This window comes from Rhinoderma darwinii, chromosome 12 (assembly GCF_050947455.1).
Source record: "Rhinoderma darwinii isolate aRhiDar2 chromosome 12, aRhiDar2.hap1, whole genome shotgun sequence".
Lineage (NCBI taxonomy): Eukaryota > Metazoa > Chordata > Amphibia > Anura > Rhinodermatidae > Rhinoderma > Rhinoderma darwinii.
The window spans coordinates 64247189-64265428 of NC_134698.1; the positions used below are offsets into that span (position 1 = coordinate 64247189).

Here is an 18240-nt window from a genome sequence, read left to right on the forward strand (position 1 = left end):
CTTCCTTTGCTTAATGCTTCAGGGGTTGGACTGGTTACCTTCTACTACCACCGTATAACGGAGTGCAGTAGTCTGCTCTAACCACAGCTTTTACCATACCCTACGATTACTATCTTGCAGAATTTAATTTCACATTCTGATTAAACATTTAAAAAAAAAATTATAATATCTCATAGAGAGCTACGTATAAGTTAACTAAAGTGTGAAAATTCAATAATCTTATACTCCTTCATTAAGTATTTACTGCTCTAACATTGAAGTATAGAAATCTACCCAATGTAAGTGACCATTGTAAACCATAAACCATGCAATTTGTTTTTAATAGTGTCCTACAAGTTATAAGGTTCACAGTTATATCAGTCTCATGCACAAACCAATAGAGAAAGCAATTTAAGCAATTATAGCGACCCTCCGATTTTAGTTGAAAACGCTACATTTGCTGGGAAATGCAGAGCTTACTTACCTGGTGCCCTACATTTATCTTGTTGTGCTGCCGATTATCAGGCCTCCTCTTATCATCCAAGATGGCAGCAGCTCTTCTCGCACGGAGGTAGTCAGAGGCGCTTTTCCCTGCTATACGATTGGCTACTGCTACCCACGTGAGCAGGGTCGGACTGGCCCACCAGAGTACTAGAGGATCCCCTTTTGGCCCAGGCTTTGACAATAATGGGTTCCAAAAGGTCTACTTGGGAGCCAAGCACTTGACACTAGAGTCTATTTCTTATGACCTATGAGACCTTATTGATGATATGTCCTATGTGTACAATCATAGCAACAAGTGGATGTGCACGTATTCTGTAGATATTGTGGGTGGGCCCTCAGAATCATTCCCACTGGTGTGCCCAAGGGACCCTAGTCTGACACTGCCCGTGAGCAGCGCTAGTAGTCACATTAAGAGCGCTAGCCAATCAGATAGCAGGGAATGGAGTCTTGGACTACCGAAGGACAGCGTGCATCATATACTATAAGAAGCGCTGCAGTCATCTTGGACGACAGAAGACAAGGCTCAGGATATGGCGGCACAAGCTAAATGGAGGGCATCAAGTAATTAAACGCTGTATTGCCCAGCAAACTTTACATTTTTAGCTAAAGCCGAAGGGTCGCTTTCAACATGGTGCTCCCAGTGGTAACTGAATGTTCTTAGTAATACAAACAAGTGGAAATAATTTCAATTTTTAATGAATAGAAGCATCAGCTGAACGTTTGGTTGATAGTCCCATAGGATTTATCAGTGGGAGATACAGAGTGTGGGACCCTCCTCCTCGTTGTTTCCTCATGTTTAGGCACAAAGGGAAGCTCAGAGTCATATGGAGGAACACGGTCTATCTCCTCAGCTCTCCGGCTGTTGTCACACCCGAAAAAGAACAGATTGGAGAACTGGTTGCAGTTCAGAAGACTTTTCAATATCTCAACCACAAGAAACACAGCAATCATCCCAAATAATAAATAACCTGAAATAAAACACAAAAAGGTTTTAAAATGTCCAAAAATAAATAAATAAGGCAATTAAATGACTTTTGCTATTGAACAATTGTTATGGCCGCTGGCCATAAGCAAGCTAAGCATTCTCCAGACACAAACATTTATATAGATTTACCTCCAGGCACTTTGCTAATGATCGCACGAACATATATTTTAGTGTACACTTACAATGTCTAAATGGAACCAATTTGTTTTTGTGAACCGTCACTTTGTGATTTAGGTGATGTCAAACACGAATAGGTTTTCCTTGATTGGTACAGTTAAAGAAAAAACACAGGGCCCCCATAGCCACACAGCGCTAACTGCGCTGGTCCTGCTTCCTGAATGCTTGGGCAAGGAGCCGACGACCCCTATATATATATATATATATATATATATATATATATATATATATATACACACACACACACACACACACACTGTAGTTCCTATAAACTCAGCTCGCTGAATGTGGTGTACGTAAAACGGAGAAGGAAAAAAAAAAATCTCTCTCCTAGGTGCCTGGCAGTCGCTGATAACTGAGCACTCAACATCCTTGCTCGGATAAATGGCTTAAACACACACCACAAATATGCAATGGCATAGGTTTAAGAACTAGGATTACCTGCCATTAATCTATAGCAGGTGGTCTTTAAACAGTTAACGGGGTTGTCTGGTCTTTGAAAACCTATTTTATATACCCTAAGGCTCCATGCACGCGGCTGTGCCCGTAATCACGGCCAGACGACGACAGCCGCCCGCATTTTCGGGCCATGCGCCCATAGAAACTAAGCCTGGATGTAGCACATCCGGCAAGGTGCTTTGAGGACTCGGGGAACGGTGAACGCAAACGTAAGGAAAAAAAAGAGATTGGCTTGATTGGTCTAGCACCATCCCCCATATCATCACACTCAGGAGCAGGAAATTGCATTGCACGATTTGGAACCAAAAAAGAAGATATTGCCACTATACAACCCGGCAGGAAGTGGACGCTCCATTGTAGCCTCCGGACACATACTACCTCTGTCCTGTCAGTAATTGTATAATCAGGGGAACCTTCAGACAAAAAGGGATTATTCAAAACGGAAAACCACTTTAACATTATTGTTTTGCTCATTTGGAAATTCAATGACAATGAAACTAATGACTGTATGAAAGAGTATTTCATAGTTTGATGGCCGAAATACAGACACAAATCCTGTTCAGTTTACATCACCATAGAACTCTGATTCTCGTTCAGCTTGTAACATGGTTCTCCAGAAGATCAGATGGATGTTGTAGTGAAACAGATTACTTCTTTATTTCTCAGGACCATACAAAGCTGCCCTCATTCCGTGACCGGAGATTTCAACTCTACAGAAGTTCCCACCCATTGGGCAGTGCCAAAGTGACTGAAGGCTCTGCATCCTGTTCCGAACATGCCACTATGGGTCGGTGAATGGCTACCCTCATTTTACAGGGCAAGCTCTAGTGATAATATTCAGGGAGCACCAGCCACTTTGAAGGGACAACACTCCGCATCTCTGTGGGTCTCGGTAGCCACTAACTATGCGTATCCCAATATGCACGTCACATACTATTTGGTCAACCACAGCCCCCAGTTGCAGGTCATAGTAGCATACAGAACAGTTTTTAGTAATTTTTAGCAATAGGATACCATCTCTTTAAGGGCCACATAAGTTGTAACGTATTAAAAATTAACTATTTTATGGCTGTCTGCAAACTGGCCTCAAGCCATCATGAGCTTTGACCCATTTATTTCATGTCACAAAGATACCAATTACATTTATTTTGACCAAATGTGTCAACAAATTGAACCCTAGTCCTGTCCCACGGACCAAGCAGCATCGTCACCTCAAACTCTAAAGAGCGAGGCAACATTGTAACCGTTTTAATGTGTCCCTATAAATATCCAATGGTAAAGCAAAACATGGGATAAAACGTGCGATTTAATATGAGATTTTATAAGTAATCATATTGTGATAATTATTTTATTATAGCTATGAATAGTGTATGAATGGTAGAGATTTTTTTTCTTCTTACGAACATTGAAGAGTATCTTTTCTGGCGATCAGTGTCAAAGAGGACTTAGAAAAGTTCACTGCGATAAAATGTGGTTACACAAAAAGGCTTCATTTTAGCGTCCATGTTAAAGCTGCAAAGCCCAGACTCCCCGCAGTCCAAGTGAACCAAATTTGGATCACTATAAAAAAATCTATTCATTTTGACTCGTACACAGCCATAATATGGTACCCATGGAATCCATAGGCTCATGCTGTACCTCCGGATATGTTTTCTTACACATCCATTTGGAATCCGTGGAGGAAAAAAGTTATTATACAATGTTCTATCAGATGCTGAATTATAAAGGCATTCTCCTCTACAAGTTTTGTTTCTAGAGAACAAGATCTCCATAATACAGTGTCATACCAGAACGTGTAGTATGGAGCCATAGGGACTCCGTAGTTCTGAAGTGTGACTGGAGCCAAAAAATTAAACATCCAGCAGGGAAGGGAGGTATGATACTTTATAAAATGTTAAAAAACCAAACAAAATGACAAATAGTAACATCTTGGTTCAAATCCGAATACAGCCTCATGTACATGGCCATATTACGGCTCCATTTTGAACATAGCCAGAATAGGGCTGCCAGAGGGGTTCATTGGGGGTTTATTGTACCTTCCTATGCTTCTGATTTAATATGGAGGCATAGGAGGATTGTAAATCAACAGAAAAAAAAAAGTGCGGCATACCTCATCGGATTCCGTATGTTTCTCCCCTAGTAGCAATGCTCATTCATACAGCTCCATTTAGTAGTGTCGTAATAGGGCTCCCATAGAGGTGCATGGAGCCTTGACTGCACCTTTATATGAATCAGATTTCAAAATAAGTTTCATTCTATCAGATTCTGTACAAATCTGACAAAAATACATTTGTGGTATGTTTCATTGGGCGAGATGGAGAAGAAGATTCTGAGCTGGCACGGATTGATTGTGACTATGGGAGGGATTAAATCTTGGCATAAAACACAATTTTCCTATAAGGCAACTAACCCTATTTTCCACACTACTAATAGAAGGTATTGAGTTGTTCTATTCACATAATTACTAATAATGAAAATAACCTTTATGAAAGGTACGCAGCCTATATTCTAAAAACAACGCATGAGCCCAGAAACGTGATCCCTCATGTAGATGCAATGGTCAGTCTCTGCTAACAGCAGTAGAATTAATATACTGTCTATACTAGAGGGAAGTGGCTGCAGACCGCTGTCCCAGAATGGATTCGGAGTTGATAGTAGGTTAAAAACATACAAAGCCCCCCCGACATGTTTTGCCGAGATGGCATCCTCAGGGGTACAATGGGGCAAATCTTGGTACAACACTGCAAGATATGAAATTAAAAATACAAAGCTACCCTCACCACCAAGCATAGTGTTTCTTTAAGAAGTCTATGAAGGTTTTCTGAATGTTGTATATTTAGAACTGCCTGTGTAAACGTTTTAAAACAAATTTTATTAAACATAATTCATTATTAAAAAATGTAGGGCAAAAGTTGGCAAAGAAATCAGCTACAGGCGTTGGCAAGCAAATCCGGATTGCACACAATAGCTTGCGGGGTGTGAACATGTAGTCAGCACCAAAATAGAAGTGCCTAGCATGTAATAAACACCCCACACATTCACAGCTGCTAGGTGTGCTGGCAAAATATTTGAATGGGTTTGCCTGCCACAGATATAAAAAGACCACTTCCCAACGCGTTTCTGCACCAAGTAGGGGAGCGTCCTCAGGGGTATATCTTGTCTTATTAATCTTTATTGGTAAAGGGCCGGTCAGCATGTATTATGCTGTTTAAATTTCAGTTACGGCACGTATGAGACATCTGATGTCGGTCCCAACACGCGCCGGCAGAACACTGGGATCTTATGCACATCAAGCCCCACCTCCCTGGCCGGAGGCATGCAATTTCGTCTCGCTCTAATATATTGTCCTTTGGGTATTCCCATCTTTAAGGATCTAGGATGCCAACTGTCCCATCTCAGCAAATTGTTAGTGGCAGTGGGTTTCCTACGCATCTCTGTCTTAATGTACCCCTGATCCGTCTTCTCTATCTGTATGTCCAAAAACGTTATCCTCCTATCCCTGATCTCCGATGTAAAAAAAGAGACCCAGGCTGTTAACATTTAGGATCCACACAAAATCCTTGAATTCCGCTGAGGTCCCTGACCATAGGATGAAGACATCATCTATGAATCTTATCCATAACACGATGGAGGAAACATACTTCTCCATCGCGTCACAGAACACAACTTCCCTCTCCCACCAGCCCAGATAAAGGTTGGCATAGCTAGGAGCACAAGGGCTACCCATAGCCACTCCTCTGAGCTGGTGGAAGAACTTGTGCTCAAAAACAAAGAAATTATGCTCAAGTACAAACTGGAGCAACCGTAGAACAAACTGGTTATGTGCGTAGAACTGAGCACCTCTCTCCTTCAAAAAAATACTCCACAGCTACACATCCCAACGAATGTGGAATGGAGCTGTAGAGGGCCTCTACAGAGACTTGCCAACAGGACATCAGAATCAACTCTGATTCCTTCTAATTTCCGTAGTACCTCCATCGTCTGTGACTGATGCCGGCGTCTATGTCGTCCTGGCTCTCTACTCTGTGCTGTACGCGCATCCATTTACGGCCTTCGGGCTGTCATTTTCCGATTCCGTTTTCCTTGCTGTATCACAGCGTTCAGTTTGGTGCTATGTCGTCTTGCTGGGTTCGGCCGCCTTTGGCTCCCCCCATGTTACTAATGATGCTGTTTGCATCGATCCCTTTGGCTGAGTGGTTACCAGGGGGCCGGCTGATCGAATGGGCGTCTGTTCTGACGTCTTGTGTTTTGATTGGTGCGGCTCGATCACGCCTCCGGCCAGGGAGGTGGGGCTTGATGTGCATAAGATCCCAGTGTTCTGCCGGCGCGTGTTGGGACCGACATCAGATGTCTCATACGTGCCGTAACTGAAATTTAAAACAGCATAATACATGCTGACCGGCCCTTTACTAATAAAGATTAATAAGACAAGATATACCCCTGAGGACGCTCCCCTACTTGGTGCAGAAACACGTTGGGAAGTGGTCTTTTTATATCTGTGGCAGGCAAACCCATTCAAATATTTTGCCAGCACACCTAGCAGCTGTGAATGTGTGGGGTGTTTATTACATGCTAGGCACTTCTATTTTGGTGCTGACTACATGTTCACACCCCGCAAGCTATTGTGTGCAATCCGGATTTGCTTGCCAACGCCTGTAGCCGATTTCTTTGACAACTTTTGCCCTACATTTTTTAATAATGAATTATGTTTAATAAAATTTGTTTTAAAACGTTTACACAGGCAGTTCTAAATATAAGTCAATACAAGTGAACGTATACCTACCACACCCATATTTTTGTGAATTAAAATTATATTTTCTGAATGTTGCTGCCATTCTCCAGGCTAGTGCAACTTCTGTATACTCAAGTGAATTGCATTTAAACGCATGAATGGTTTTTATGCAACCAAAATGTTAAAATGCAATTAGTATATAGAACACAGTGCGTAGCCAGCGGAAAAGAAGAAGGAAAAGAAGAAGGAAAAGAAGAGGGTCATTTTACCGTTAGGGTATGTGCACACACAAACTCAAAAACGTCTGAAAATACAGAGCTGTTAAGGGAAAACCGCTCCTGATTTTCAGACATTTTTTTAAGCCACTCTCGTTTTTCACTGCATTTTGTTACGGCCGTATTTGGAGCTGTTTTTCTGTAGAGTCAATGAAAAATGGCTCCAAAAGACGGCTGAAGTGACATGCACTTCCTTGTCACGGGCGTCTTTACGTGACGTTTTCCGAAAATGAAGCGTAAAAAAACGCCCCGCCGGAACAGAACACCATATTTCCCAATGGGTAGATGTTTGGAGGCATTCTGCTTCCGATTTTTCTGCCATTTACGGCCCAAAAAACGTCTGAAAACACTACGTGTGCACATACCCTTACACTGACAGATAGCAACAATGAAGTTGAGACATTAATGAAGTCACGCTACTAGTTTGATTTGGCCATTATAGGAGATTTGGATCTACTGTGACTTGAATGGACTAAGCGGCAATATCAGACACAGCCCCCCCCCCATATCTCTCTCAAACCCCTTACCAGAACTATTAGTTAATAGCTCCACACTTTCCACAGTCTCAGTTCACTTCCTTGGGATAACCTTTGATTTTGCCTGGTCTTTCAAATAATACAGCCAGGCTCTTATCACCTCAACAAAAAAAAAGTGTTGATTCTGCTCTTCTCTCAGCCTTCAGTCAACAAAAATGCTAGTACATGCCCCATCACCTCCTGCCTAGACTACAAAAACATCCTTCTCGGAGGCCTTCCATTGAACAAGCTGCAGCTCCAATCCACTCTCAAACTCTGCTGTCAGGTTAAGCTACCTCTCAACTTGTTTTACCACGGACAATCCCTTCACTGTCAACCCATTGCCCAGCGAATTCAGTTCAAAATATTAACAACATACAAAACTCTCCCCTCCATGCATCTCTGCCATAATCTACCGATACCACCCCACACTTAATATCCGGTCCTCACAAGACCTTCTACTTTGCTCCCCTCTTGCCTATAGATAGATCGATCGATCGATCGATCTTGAGGTGTTTCCAGCCTAAGTCTTTATGCAAGGGGTTTGGAGCTTTGTACCAAAAAATTTAAATGTTAAAAAGAAATCATAAAAAAAAAAAAAAACAGGTCTCCCATCCCTTTGAAGTCAAAATGGTGGGCACTTACTTATTTAAATTGCCCTTACTGGACACTTAATAACTTTTTTAAACATACATGGAAAAATACCGATCTTGTAGTGATCTGAAAGGTATACTTACAGATAACCAGAATCTTGTATAGAGCTGGCATACTTTGTCCACTTTGCTCACCAGGAACATAATCTCCAAGGCCAATGGTACTCAAAGAAATAAAACAAAAATACAGAGCATCTATATAGCCCCAGTTGTCTTCAACAATATTGAAAATAATTGCAGGAATGAAAAAGAACAGGAGTGAGAGGAGGGAGACTAAGATACCAGCATGGATCCACTCCAGCTTTTTCCGGGCAAAGTTACACTTCAGGTGAAGGACATGGATGGGCTTGTCTCGAAGTAGGAAGAGAAGATTTCGGGCAGCAATAGACAGAATGCATAAAGTGAATGGGATTCCAATGATTGAATAGAACAGGCAAAATATCTTTCCACTCAGTGAGATGGGAAAAGGATGCCCGTAACCTGCAGGAGACAAAATACATACATTTTGAGAAAAGCAACTCCCATTTACTAAAGAAAAAATAAAAAAATTACAAATATAAAAAAAAACAAACACCAAAATAAAAGCTCAAAAAATCATCATGGACCCACATTAAGATCAAGCTCCTTCTTCTAAAAATATATGCACAAAGTAACCTGAAATCGAATACAAAAGACCATGACAGTAAAACAGATTCCAACATGACCAACCACTTATTGAACATGTTGGTTGCCAGCTATCATGAACATTTTCGTGATATTTTCCTACAACCATCTGCCAAATTGCTTGAAATTCCCCCTAACAATATGGCCGATTTAATATTTGGAGGAGAGGGAGATTAAATGCAAATGTTCGGAGATTAGAAAAAAAAGGGTCTGCCTTTATTCCGGGTACAGTGCCGCTACTCTCCATGGGCAGAGTATTTAATTCAAGTGAATGGGACGGAGCTACAAGACCAGACACAGCCCATAGGTAGGAATGCTGCTGCTTCGGGGGGGGGGGGGGAGCCCTATTTTCTCATTTCAAAACGATCCCTTTAAGCACACACAATGGTTACTTAATGTTTACCTCTGCGACCCACCAAGATATTAGTTCAAAACTACATTTCTCAGTGAGTTGAAATGCAAATGTCTCACTGTGGGTTTTAAGAATTATTGAAACATTATTATTTGATCCCGTGGCAACTTCAGCAAAGGGTTCTGTGGGCCTCTCAGGGCCTGTCCCACCTTCAATCTACCAAAATCAGAGTGTTATCTGCAGTGGTGTATATCGAGGGGAGGGGGCCCCGTAGCAAAGATCTAAATCGTACTCCCCATTATGGTACTGGGTTTTTGTTTGAATCCCCCTCCACATAATTTCCCTGACTCTTGGGCCAATGCTCACCCACTTTGGAGAGGGGTGTCCTGCATAGGTTTTTGCCACCCAATAGCAAAGGAGATGGAACCAACCAGGGCTGTCCTCTCTCAAATGTTCCCATACCAGCTGCATAGGGTGCCTCATGGTATGTATGCCATTGACTTTCTGCTGTTTTTGAGTTTTTTTTATTTTATTTATTTTACACCTTGCGTCTACATACGCCCCCTCCACTTACTGGTTAGTTACATTACTTACCTTTAATTCAGCGGAAATAAATAGACACGCACGTCTCCTTGTAAAGCAGTTTCATACAGTACAAACAAACCCTTTCCTTGTCCATCACAGATATTGCAGAACGATTTACTAAGCAATTTTACACAGAGAGGACTAAGCTGTGAATAGGATGTCAATCATCGTAATAATCAATGTATGTGCCTACAGGAAAATGGCTTCAATTTAAGTAATTTCTGTGACGGCAGTCTGAAGGAGCCAGCGCCCTACAAATGCATTGTCCTCATTGCCAACGCACTGTAATGTACTGTTGTTTCCATGAAGATTAATTTATTATTTTCAGTAGTTTGACCAAAATATATCAATAACTTGTTAGTCAGTAGATGGTGGGTTACAATAATCCGAATATAGTAAAGGTTGGGAAAAACAAAAAAAGACAACCTATAATCCTTCAGTGTTGGAGAAAGGCAAAAAAAAACAAAAAAAAAAAACAACTCTCATTGTTCACACAGTGCAGATCTGCTGTAGATTTGGCCAGTATTGTTCAAGCCGAAACCCGTATTGCAACCTAAACCATTTCTTGTATTGGCTAAAAAAACAAAAAATTGTTAAAAAATCCAAAAACAAAAATCTGCACTGTGTGAACAAGGCCTAAGGGGTAGTTGGCAATCGCTTGATTTTAGGAAAGGGGGGGGGGGGCTGGTGAGTTTCTTCCCAACTCCAAAATACATCAATCAGAAAAAATCCCTGGATCAATGACGCAAATATTATAATTTGACAGTACATATATCTCATTCAGACCATTTTTGTATCCAAGGAGCTAAAAGCTATGTAGGCACAAGCAAAATTAGGATAGCTTTATCTCCAATATGTTGGCAAACGTACCAGAATACATTAGATTCCGTTCACACAGGGGTCATGGTTTCTGTTTTTTAAGGATCCATGACAGATCTATTTTGTAACAGATTCTAATGAATCCAACTGTTAGGATTTTTATACATGGAATTTTTAGATGCAGATTTTAACGAGTTTTACGCATCTGTTTCAGTGTCAAAAACGCCCCATATCTGCCTCCCATTTTTTTTGATTCAGGAGTTTTTGTTTTTCAGGGTAAATGTTTTCCGCTCACTTTGGGTCGATTTTGTTCTTGAACCTCCGATTGAGGTTGGAGGCGGAACAAAACCACATTGTGCGGCTCGATGCAGTTTTTAATGATTTTTTTTTTGTTTGTTTGGATTTTACAGATGAAGAAAAAAATAAATAAATAAAAAAAAAAAAAAAAAAAAAAAAGGGCAGTGCCATGTGTTTCAAAATCTGTCTTCAAAATCCAGAAGGAAATTAGGGGGCAGATTTATTTTTTTCTGCTTGACAAAAAACTCTGAATGAACATACCGTTCACACGCGGCAGAGATTTCTGTAAATTAAAATCTGTTCCACTCACCTGAATTCTTGCAGGTTCCATTCAGATGAATGGGATAGTGGCAGAAATTCCGACGACAAACCTGCCGTGTGGGAATATACCCTTATATCACACACGCAGTTTTGATGCAGTTTTTTCCTCCGTTATTTTTTTGGCCAAAGCCAGAACCAGATCAAAAAAGAAGGAAGGTTATAAAGAACAGACTGAAGCATCTCACTTCTTTTGTGTCTACTGCGGTGTTTGACTAATAAAATGTGCAGAAATTTCTGTGACTGAAAATCAGTTTGATTTATATGGGCAACATGGTTGCTTTTTTTTTGTGCTCGTATTACGAACGCAGCACCCGAACCTCCCGCCATTTGTGAGACCCAGATTTAAAGCACCATAGGTGTCTATGTTGCTTTAACTCTGAATCCGATGAACCGCGGGAGATACGGCTGTGGTGTCCATAATATGGGCGCAAAAATGCACCCGTATTACACTCATGTGAAAGCGGCCTTGGGCTTCCTTTACACAGATATTTTCTGGCACTTTAAACTGCATGAAGAAAACGCTTCTAAAAACATCAACGTTATTTAAACATAACCTGCATTTATGGGGTTTTTCATTTAGTGTCATATTTTACATGCTTCGTTTCTGGTGTTTAAGTCCTATAGAGAAGCCAGAAAAAACAGCACACCCAGAGCATGCTGCGTTTGGAATAAAAACGCCACTGAACACAAAATTGCCAAATAAAAGGCTCAAACGAAAACAGTGTATATAGCGCCTCCAATATTTTACTATAGACTTTAAAGGGGTATTTCGGTTGCAACAAGTTACCCCCTATCCGTAGGGTAAGGGGCAACTTGCAGATCGGTGGGTGTCAGACAGCTGGCACCCCCACCCTTTACGAGAACGCGGGTCCTGTATCCCTCGTTTGTACCGAGCGGCAGGTCACTCATGCGCACTGCCGCTCCATTCATTCTCTATGGGAGCGCCGGAGATAGCCGAGTACAGCGTTCAGCTATTTCCGGCGCCCGCATAGAGAATGAATAGAACGGCAGTGCGCATGAGTGACCTGCCGCTCGGTACAAACGAGGGGTATGGGACCCCAGTTCTCGTAAAACAGAGGGGGTCCCAGCTGTCGAACACCCACCGATCAGCAATTACCCCTTACCCTATGGATGGAGGGTAACTTGTTGTAACCGGAATACCCCTTTAATGTAACATTTGGCTGAAAATAAAAATGCCATGAAAAAATACCAAGAAAAATGCATAAAACTACGTGAAACCAGCCCAGCGGTACTGGGTATTTTTTTTTTTACCAGTTACAAGTCTATCACACACCAACTTGTGTTCATACAGTCAAACTAAGATTAGTGGCTAATAGACTTGGCTTTGTCGCAGTTTGGCCAGTTTATTTTTTTCAGTAGCAGTTTGTGGAAATAGACCTAAAATTGCTTCTATGAAAAATTGGGGTTGTGATACCACCATCATTTTTAAATGTCTTTATTTTATTAACTTTTGTTCCACATTGTCGATATTGGAAAATCACAACAGATTAGGCCAGGATCACACACACTTTTGATGCCGTTTTTCGGTACATTTTTTTGAGCCAAACATAGGAATGGACAAAAAAAAATAAAAGGAAATGCATCAAACTTTTCTTTTTATATCTTTCCTTCCTTTTGGATCCGCTGCCGTTTTTTTTTTTTTTAAGCAAAAGCGGAGCTAAAAACCGCACCAAAACGGTGTGCGATCCTGGCGTTCAGGCTAGATTCACACATGCCGTTTTGATTGCGTTTTTTTATGCATTTTTTTTTTTGCCAAAATGATGAGTGGATACAAAAGGAAGGAATTATATTTTTTTTAAAAACACAACAAAACACAGACCGATAGGTCTCCTCTCTTTTGTTTTTACTCCTGGCTTTAGCTTAAAAAACTGGATCAAAAACAGCATGTGTGAATTTACCCCAATTGCAACATATTAAAAAAAAAAAAAAAAAAGATACATTGCAAGCCCAAAAAAAACATTCCCGTCTTAAACGGAAAGAATGAAGTAATATTTGGAGGCTGCACTTTTTACATTGCAGAAAAATAAAACAGCTCAACACAAAAAGGCTCCAGTTCGCAAAAAAATACAAAAGGGCAGTATACTGTACTTCATGGTCTAGATACCTACCTATAGTGGTTAGTGTAGTACCAGTGAAGAACAGAGAAGATACAAAATCCCACTTGACCTCAAAACCAGATACATTCCGCAGAACTGACACACCAAAGCTCTTGGCCAACAATGCTTTCCGAAGGAAGTCATCCAGAAGCTCCTCAGATAGACACGGGTGTTTCTCCAGGAACTTATTCCACAAGTCCTCCACATTCTCCCTCAGCTGCTTCTCATATGGTTGTTCCAGGAGGGAAAAAATAAAGGCTCCGATCACTAAGTACAAGACATAACTGAGCAAGAGCAGGAGGAAGAAGAGAGGACAATGGTTCACCATACTACTGCTCGAATGGACCTCGTTGACCTCTTTGGGTCAATGTAAAAACCAACGTGAACTATTCAGGAAGAAGTTGATTTCAGGGGGAACTTAGGCAAGAAATGACTCCACACAGCAATTAGCTAGCTTCAAACTATAGTAAGACCTGGTGTGGATCAATCATTGAGATTCTTTGCCAGCTCACATAAGTAGTTAATGAATGATTGCTACCACAAACCTGTAGACCGAAGTATAAAAATAACCTAATTTGCAACTATATACAATTAATACCTTCAGGTTGTATTTGTAGTCATTGACATCTGTACACAAGGCCAGTTGCTTATTCCAAGCCAGGTGACTTTGCAGATCCTATGTAACTACAACTCCCAGCATGGTGGAAATCCATTTCTAGCAAAGCACATGTTCCTTCTAAGATCGTAATATGTTTATCCACCAGTTCTTCTCGTTTCATGCTCCAGCTGAGATGGAGTTCAGACCAGTTTGGGCTGTCAGCTCTTTTTTTGTTATGTGTAGTTATAATAATGCAAGACCTTAGTTGGCAGATACAAGCTCAACAGGACCGGTATTGTATGTATCTCAATTATTGCAGTATGTGATTGCATGTGTTATCAATGCTGATGATATCCTATGGGGGGGTTCACATTAAATTACATGTGTACATGATGTTTCATGCGCCTGTGATCTGGGGGTTGTCAAAAATCCAACAATGTCAGAATTTTTGCAATTTTGTATGAAACCGCACGTTCACATGAAATAACTGTAACACCCCCTCCCCCCCTAATTAACATTAGCTATAACGCACAGCATTGCACCACAATCATGTTGGAGCATTAAAACGAACACAGTTTAGCTCTCGGCTGCAATACCTGGGCCCCTCACGGTTCTTCTGAGCTGAAACAATATCCAAAAAAAACTGATGCAAACTGCACTGTGCAAACTGCGCATGTCTTTTTTTATGCATTTTTGCAGCATTTCTCTTACAGAAATAGCACCACACCTGTCAACGGTTTGTGTATAGCAGTTCATCTTCATTAAAGGGATTGTGAAGGATTTGAACAACATGGCAACTTTTTACCAAGAACAGCGCCACATCTGTCAATAGGTTATGTGTGGTACTACAGCTTAGCTCCATTGAAGTGAATAGGGATTAGCTGCAATACCACACATAACCAATGGCCAGGTGTGGTGCTGTTTTTGAAAGAAAATAGGCGTGTTTTCCTAATCCTAGACATGAGCGTCGGGATGCAAAGAGGGAAATGTAAAAAAATTGCTCTGTCCTCAAGGCCAAAATTGGCCGTGTCCTTAAGGGGTTAAAGTAAATAATCTTGCTTGCAACAACTCGTGCATCCTGTGGACACGTGTGGCACTGTTTTTGAAAACACCAGACATGTTTTTCTAATACTGATTTAAGTTATGATGTACAAGCCCATATACATATAATGGGTTAAATGTTGATGTAGAAATTTTTGGTTTAGGTTTCTGGCACGAGGTGGTTCTGATCTGGTTTTGTACTAGAATCCAATGGCCGCAAGACTAGCAGTAAGACCCCCATTGGGCATTAGATCAGTTCACTTACATACATACAGTGTATATATATATATACACACATATTAGGTGGCACTAGTGTAATGGTCTTTCTCTTACTTGTTTTGTGGGGGGGGGTTGTGTTGTGTTTTGTTTTTATTAGTGCAAGCTACTCTATAAACATTTTTTTAGTGATCTATATCTTTTAAACACTTTTTATAGTTAGATATTACAACAGCTGTTATACAATATCATTATTCATGTTGTTTCTGTGCAGAAATTGTCAGTGTACCAACACTGTGTTTAATACAGTAGCTGCGCCATATTCCTCAATTTCTAGAGGGATGCGGCTCCATCTACACTGTAATTACATATTGGCGTCCCATTCGCCTCTGTGTTAATAAACATGTTCTACTGTATTATTTTTAGCTTTCTTTTGTGGATATTTAGCTATAAGTCTATATCAAGAGTTGCTTAATTTTGTTTCCCTGCAATATAACACAATGATCACATCCTGTGCCATATATCACTGCAACATAAAAAAAAACAGCATCACAGAAGGAAGCTATAAAGAATAATACATCTATTTAGAAAACCATAATGAATAGTACATATATTTACAAGTAAATATTGTAAAGATAAACTCAGGAGGTAAAAAACAAATCAATTCTTGCCTTAAATTCTCATCAATGATGGAAGCCAGGGACCATCTTTCATTGGCCATAGGCTGCTGACGTACTGATGACGAGTATTGAAACGTTCTGAAATAGAGTGACTGCGCTATTGATTCCGTCGAAAAAACGGAAAATTGCCGGAATGGTGACAAACGGAAACCATTATCAATGTTTCCGTCACCATTGATATCAATGGTGATGCAAACGGAAGCTAAGGTTTCCGTTTGACTTTCAGTTGAGGGGTTCACCCGACGGAACCCCTGAACGGAAAGCCAACGCTGATGTGAACAGGCCCTAATTTCAATATTTCCTTGTTCAGAATATGCAAAGAACATTCTCTTTATTGGTGTAGTGACTATGTCTATACAATAAATTATTCCCAGTGCGAGAGGATACTCCGTCATCACCCTGGAGACTTTCAAGATCTTCTTGCCATGGGAATGATGACTCTCTTGACTAGAGATAAGAACTCCAGTGTGTTCACTATATACATTCAAGAGAGTCGCCCTTTCAGTAACAAGATGATACTGAAGAGCTGTATGTCTCTTTTCTGATTCTCATAATGCCTGTCATGTCCTCATGTCCTTTGAAGCATTCGTCTTCTGCATTTATTCTGTAAATGAAGTACTTGTATAAAACAAAGTGGAGACCTATAACAGAGAGTTATGTTAGAGGATCTGTAACATCAAATGGAATGCTGGACATAGGATTAGTGTTAATATAATTAATGGAGTTGTTCAGTTTCGAAATGACATTATCATATGCCCTATTAGGGAATTCTGAGTTAATAGAGGGGGGTTCTACTGATCAGGGTCCTTATTTTTTGGAGTTGAGAGCTGGCTACAAAAAACATCTCTCTCTCTCTGGAGGACCTGTCCTGTATTACACAGACAACCCATTGATATGAATGGGCATTGTGTAATGCTTAATTTTCCCTGTGGTGGCGCTGCAGGGAAATTACACACTAAGGCCGGATTCACACGAGCATATGCGTTTTGTGCACGCAAAAAACGCGGCGTTTTGCGTGCGCAAAAGGCACTTAACAGCTTCGTGTGTCTTCACCATATGATGACACTCTGTTTGGATGTTTGTAAACAGAAAAACACGTGGTGCTTTTATGTTTTCATTCATACTTTTCACTGCTGTTGTGCGAATCGCGCGCGTCCCACGGAAGTGCTTCCGTGTGGTGCGTGTGATTTTCATGCACCCATTGACTTCAATGGGTGCGTGATGCGCGAAAAATGCACAAATATAGGACATGTTGTGAGTTTTATGCACCGGACACCCGCTGCGTAAATATCACGGACTGTCTGCACGGCCCCATAGACTAATATAGGTCTGTGCTAGGCGCATGAAAATCACGCGCGTTGCACGGATGTATATCACGTTCGTCTGAATAAGCCCTTACTGACAGGTTTTCCCATAGATTACAGCTGATCACTGGGGCTCCCAGCAGGGAAACACTTTGTGATCAGCTTATTGTCAGGGGACCCTTCTAACAAGTAGAGTTTGTAAAAAGCAAAGAAGCCCTTTAGGGTATGTTCACACGTAGTCAACCAAAACGTCTGAAAATCCAGAGCTGTTTTCAAGGGAAAACAGACCCTGCTTTTCAGACGTTTTTTTACCAACTCGCATTTTTACCAACTCATTTTTTTACCAACTCGTTTTTGGAGCTGTTTTCATTGGAGTCTATGAGAAAACAGCTCCAAAAACGTCAAAGAAGTGTCCTGCACTTCTTTTGACGAGGCTGTATTTTTACGAGTAGTCGTTTGACAGCTGTCAAACGACGACGCGTAAATAACAGGTCGTCTGCACAGTACGTCGGCAAACCCATTCAAATGAATGGGCAGATGTTTGCCGACGTATTGGAGCCGTATTTTCAGACGTAAAACGAGGCATAATACGCCTCGTATACGTCTGAAATTTGGCCGTGTGAACATACCCTTAAGGAACTATTGATGAGGTCCCAATAGCAGTTAGAGATGCAGCATTATGGCATAGAATGATGTGCTATGGGTAACAATTTTGTACAAAAGCCCACCAGAGGAAATGGAAGGCCATCTCCATCTATACAGAACATGTACAAGACCACTTTTAATTGAATTATAGACTTTATTATCATTGCACATACGGGACATATAATCAATAAGGCCTAATAGGGTTTATATAAATTAAAGTTAGGGGCAAGTGATTGGCTTCAAATGGGATTGACTGTCTAGAGGACCTGCAGGGCCATTGCCGTTGATTGTCCTTTGTTTAGAAGGTTGTATGAGATTCCCGG

General features: G+C 40.9%; 1 protein-coding gene and 1 long non-coding RNA gene across 3 annotated transcripts in view; one reads left to right on the top strand and one right to left on the bottom strand.

Moving 5' to 3' along the window:
• Window positions 1-18240, top strand: part of LOC142664349 (uncharacterized) — a 103187-nt gene that overhangs the window by 54666 nt on the left and 30281 nt on the right. The gene's annotated exons all lie outside the window — the stretch shown is intronic.
• On the bottom strand, window positions 913-13761 carry LOC142664748 (potassium channel subfamily K member 1-like). Of its 2 annotated transcripts, XM_075844048.1 has the most exons (3): window positions 13446-13761; window positions 8364-8759; window positions 913-1451 (listed from the first exon to the last, which is right to left on the bottom strand). In XM_075844048.1, the coding sequence occupies exons 1-3, from the start codon at window positions 13759-13761 to the stop codon at window positions 1192-1194; spliced, it is 972 nt and encodes a 323-aa protein (XP_075700163.1). In that variant the 3' UTR covers window positions 913-1191. The 2 variants fall into 2 exon arrangements, 1 of the variants encoding a protein (XP_075700163.1); XR_012851364.1 differs by lacking the exons at window positions 8364-8759; window positions 13446-13761 and adding an exon at window positions 6077-6247 and having other exon boundaries at window positions 1381-1451.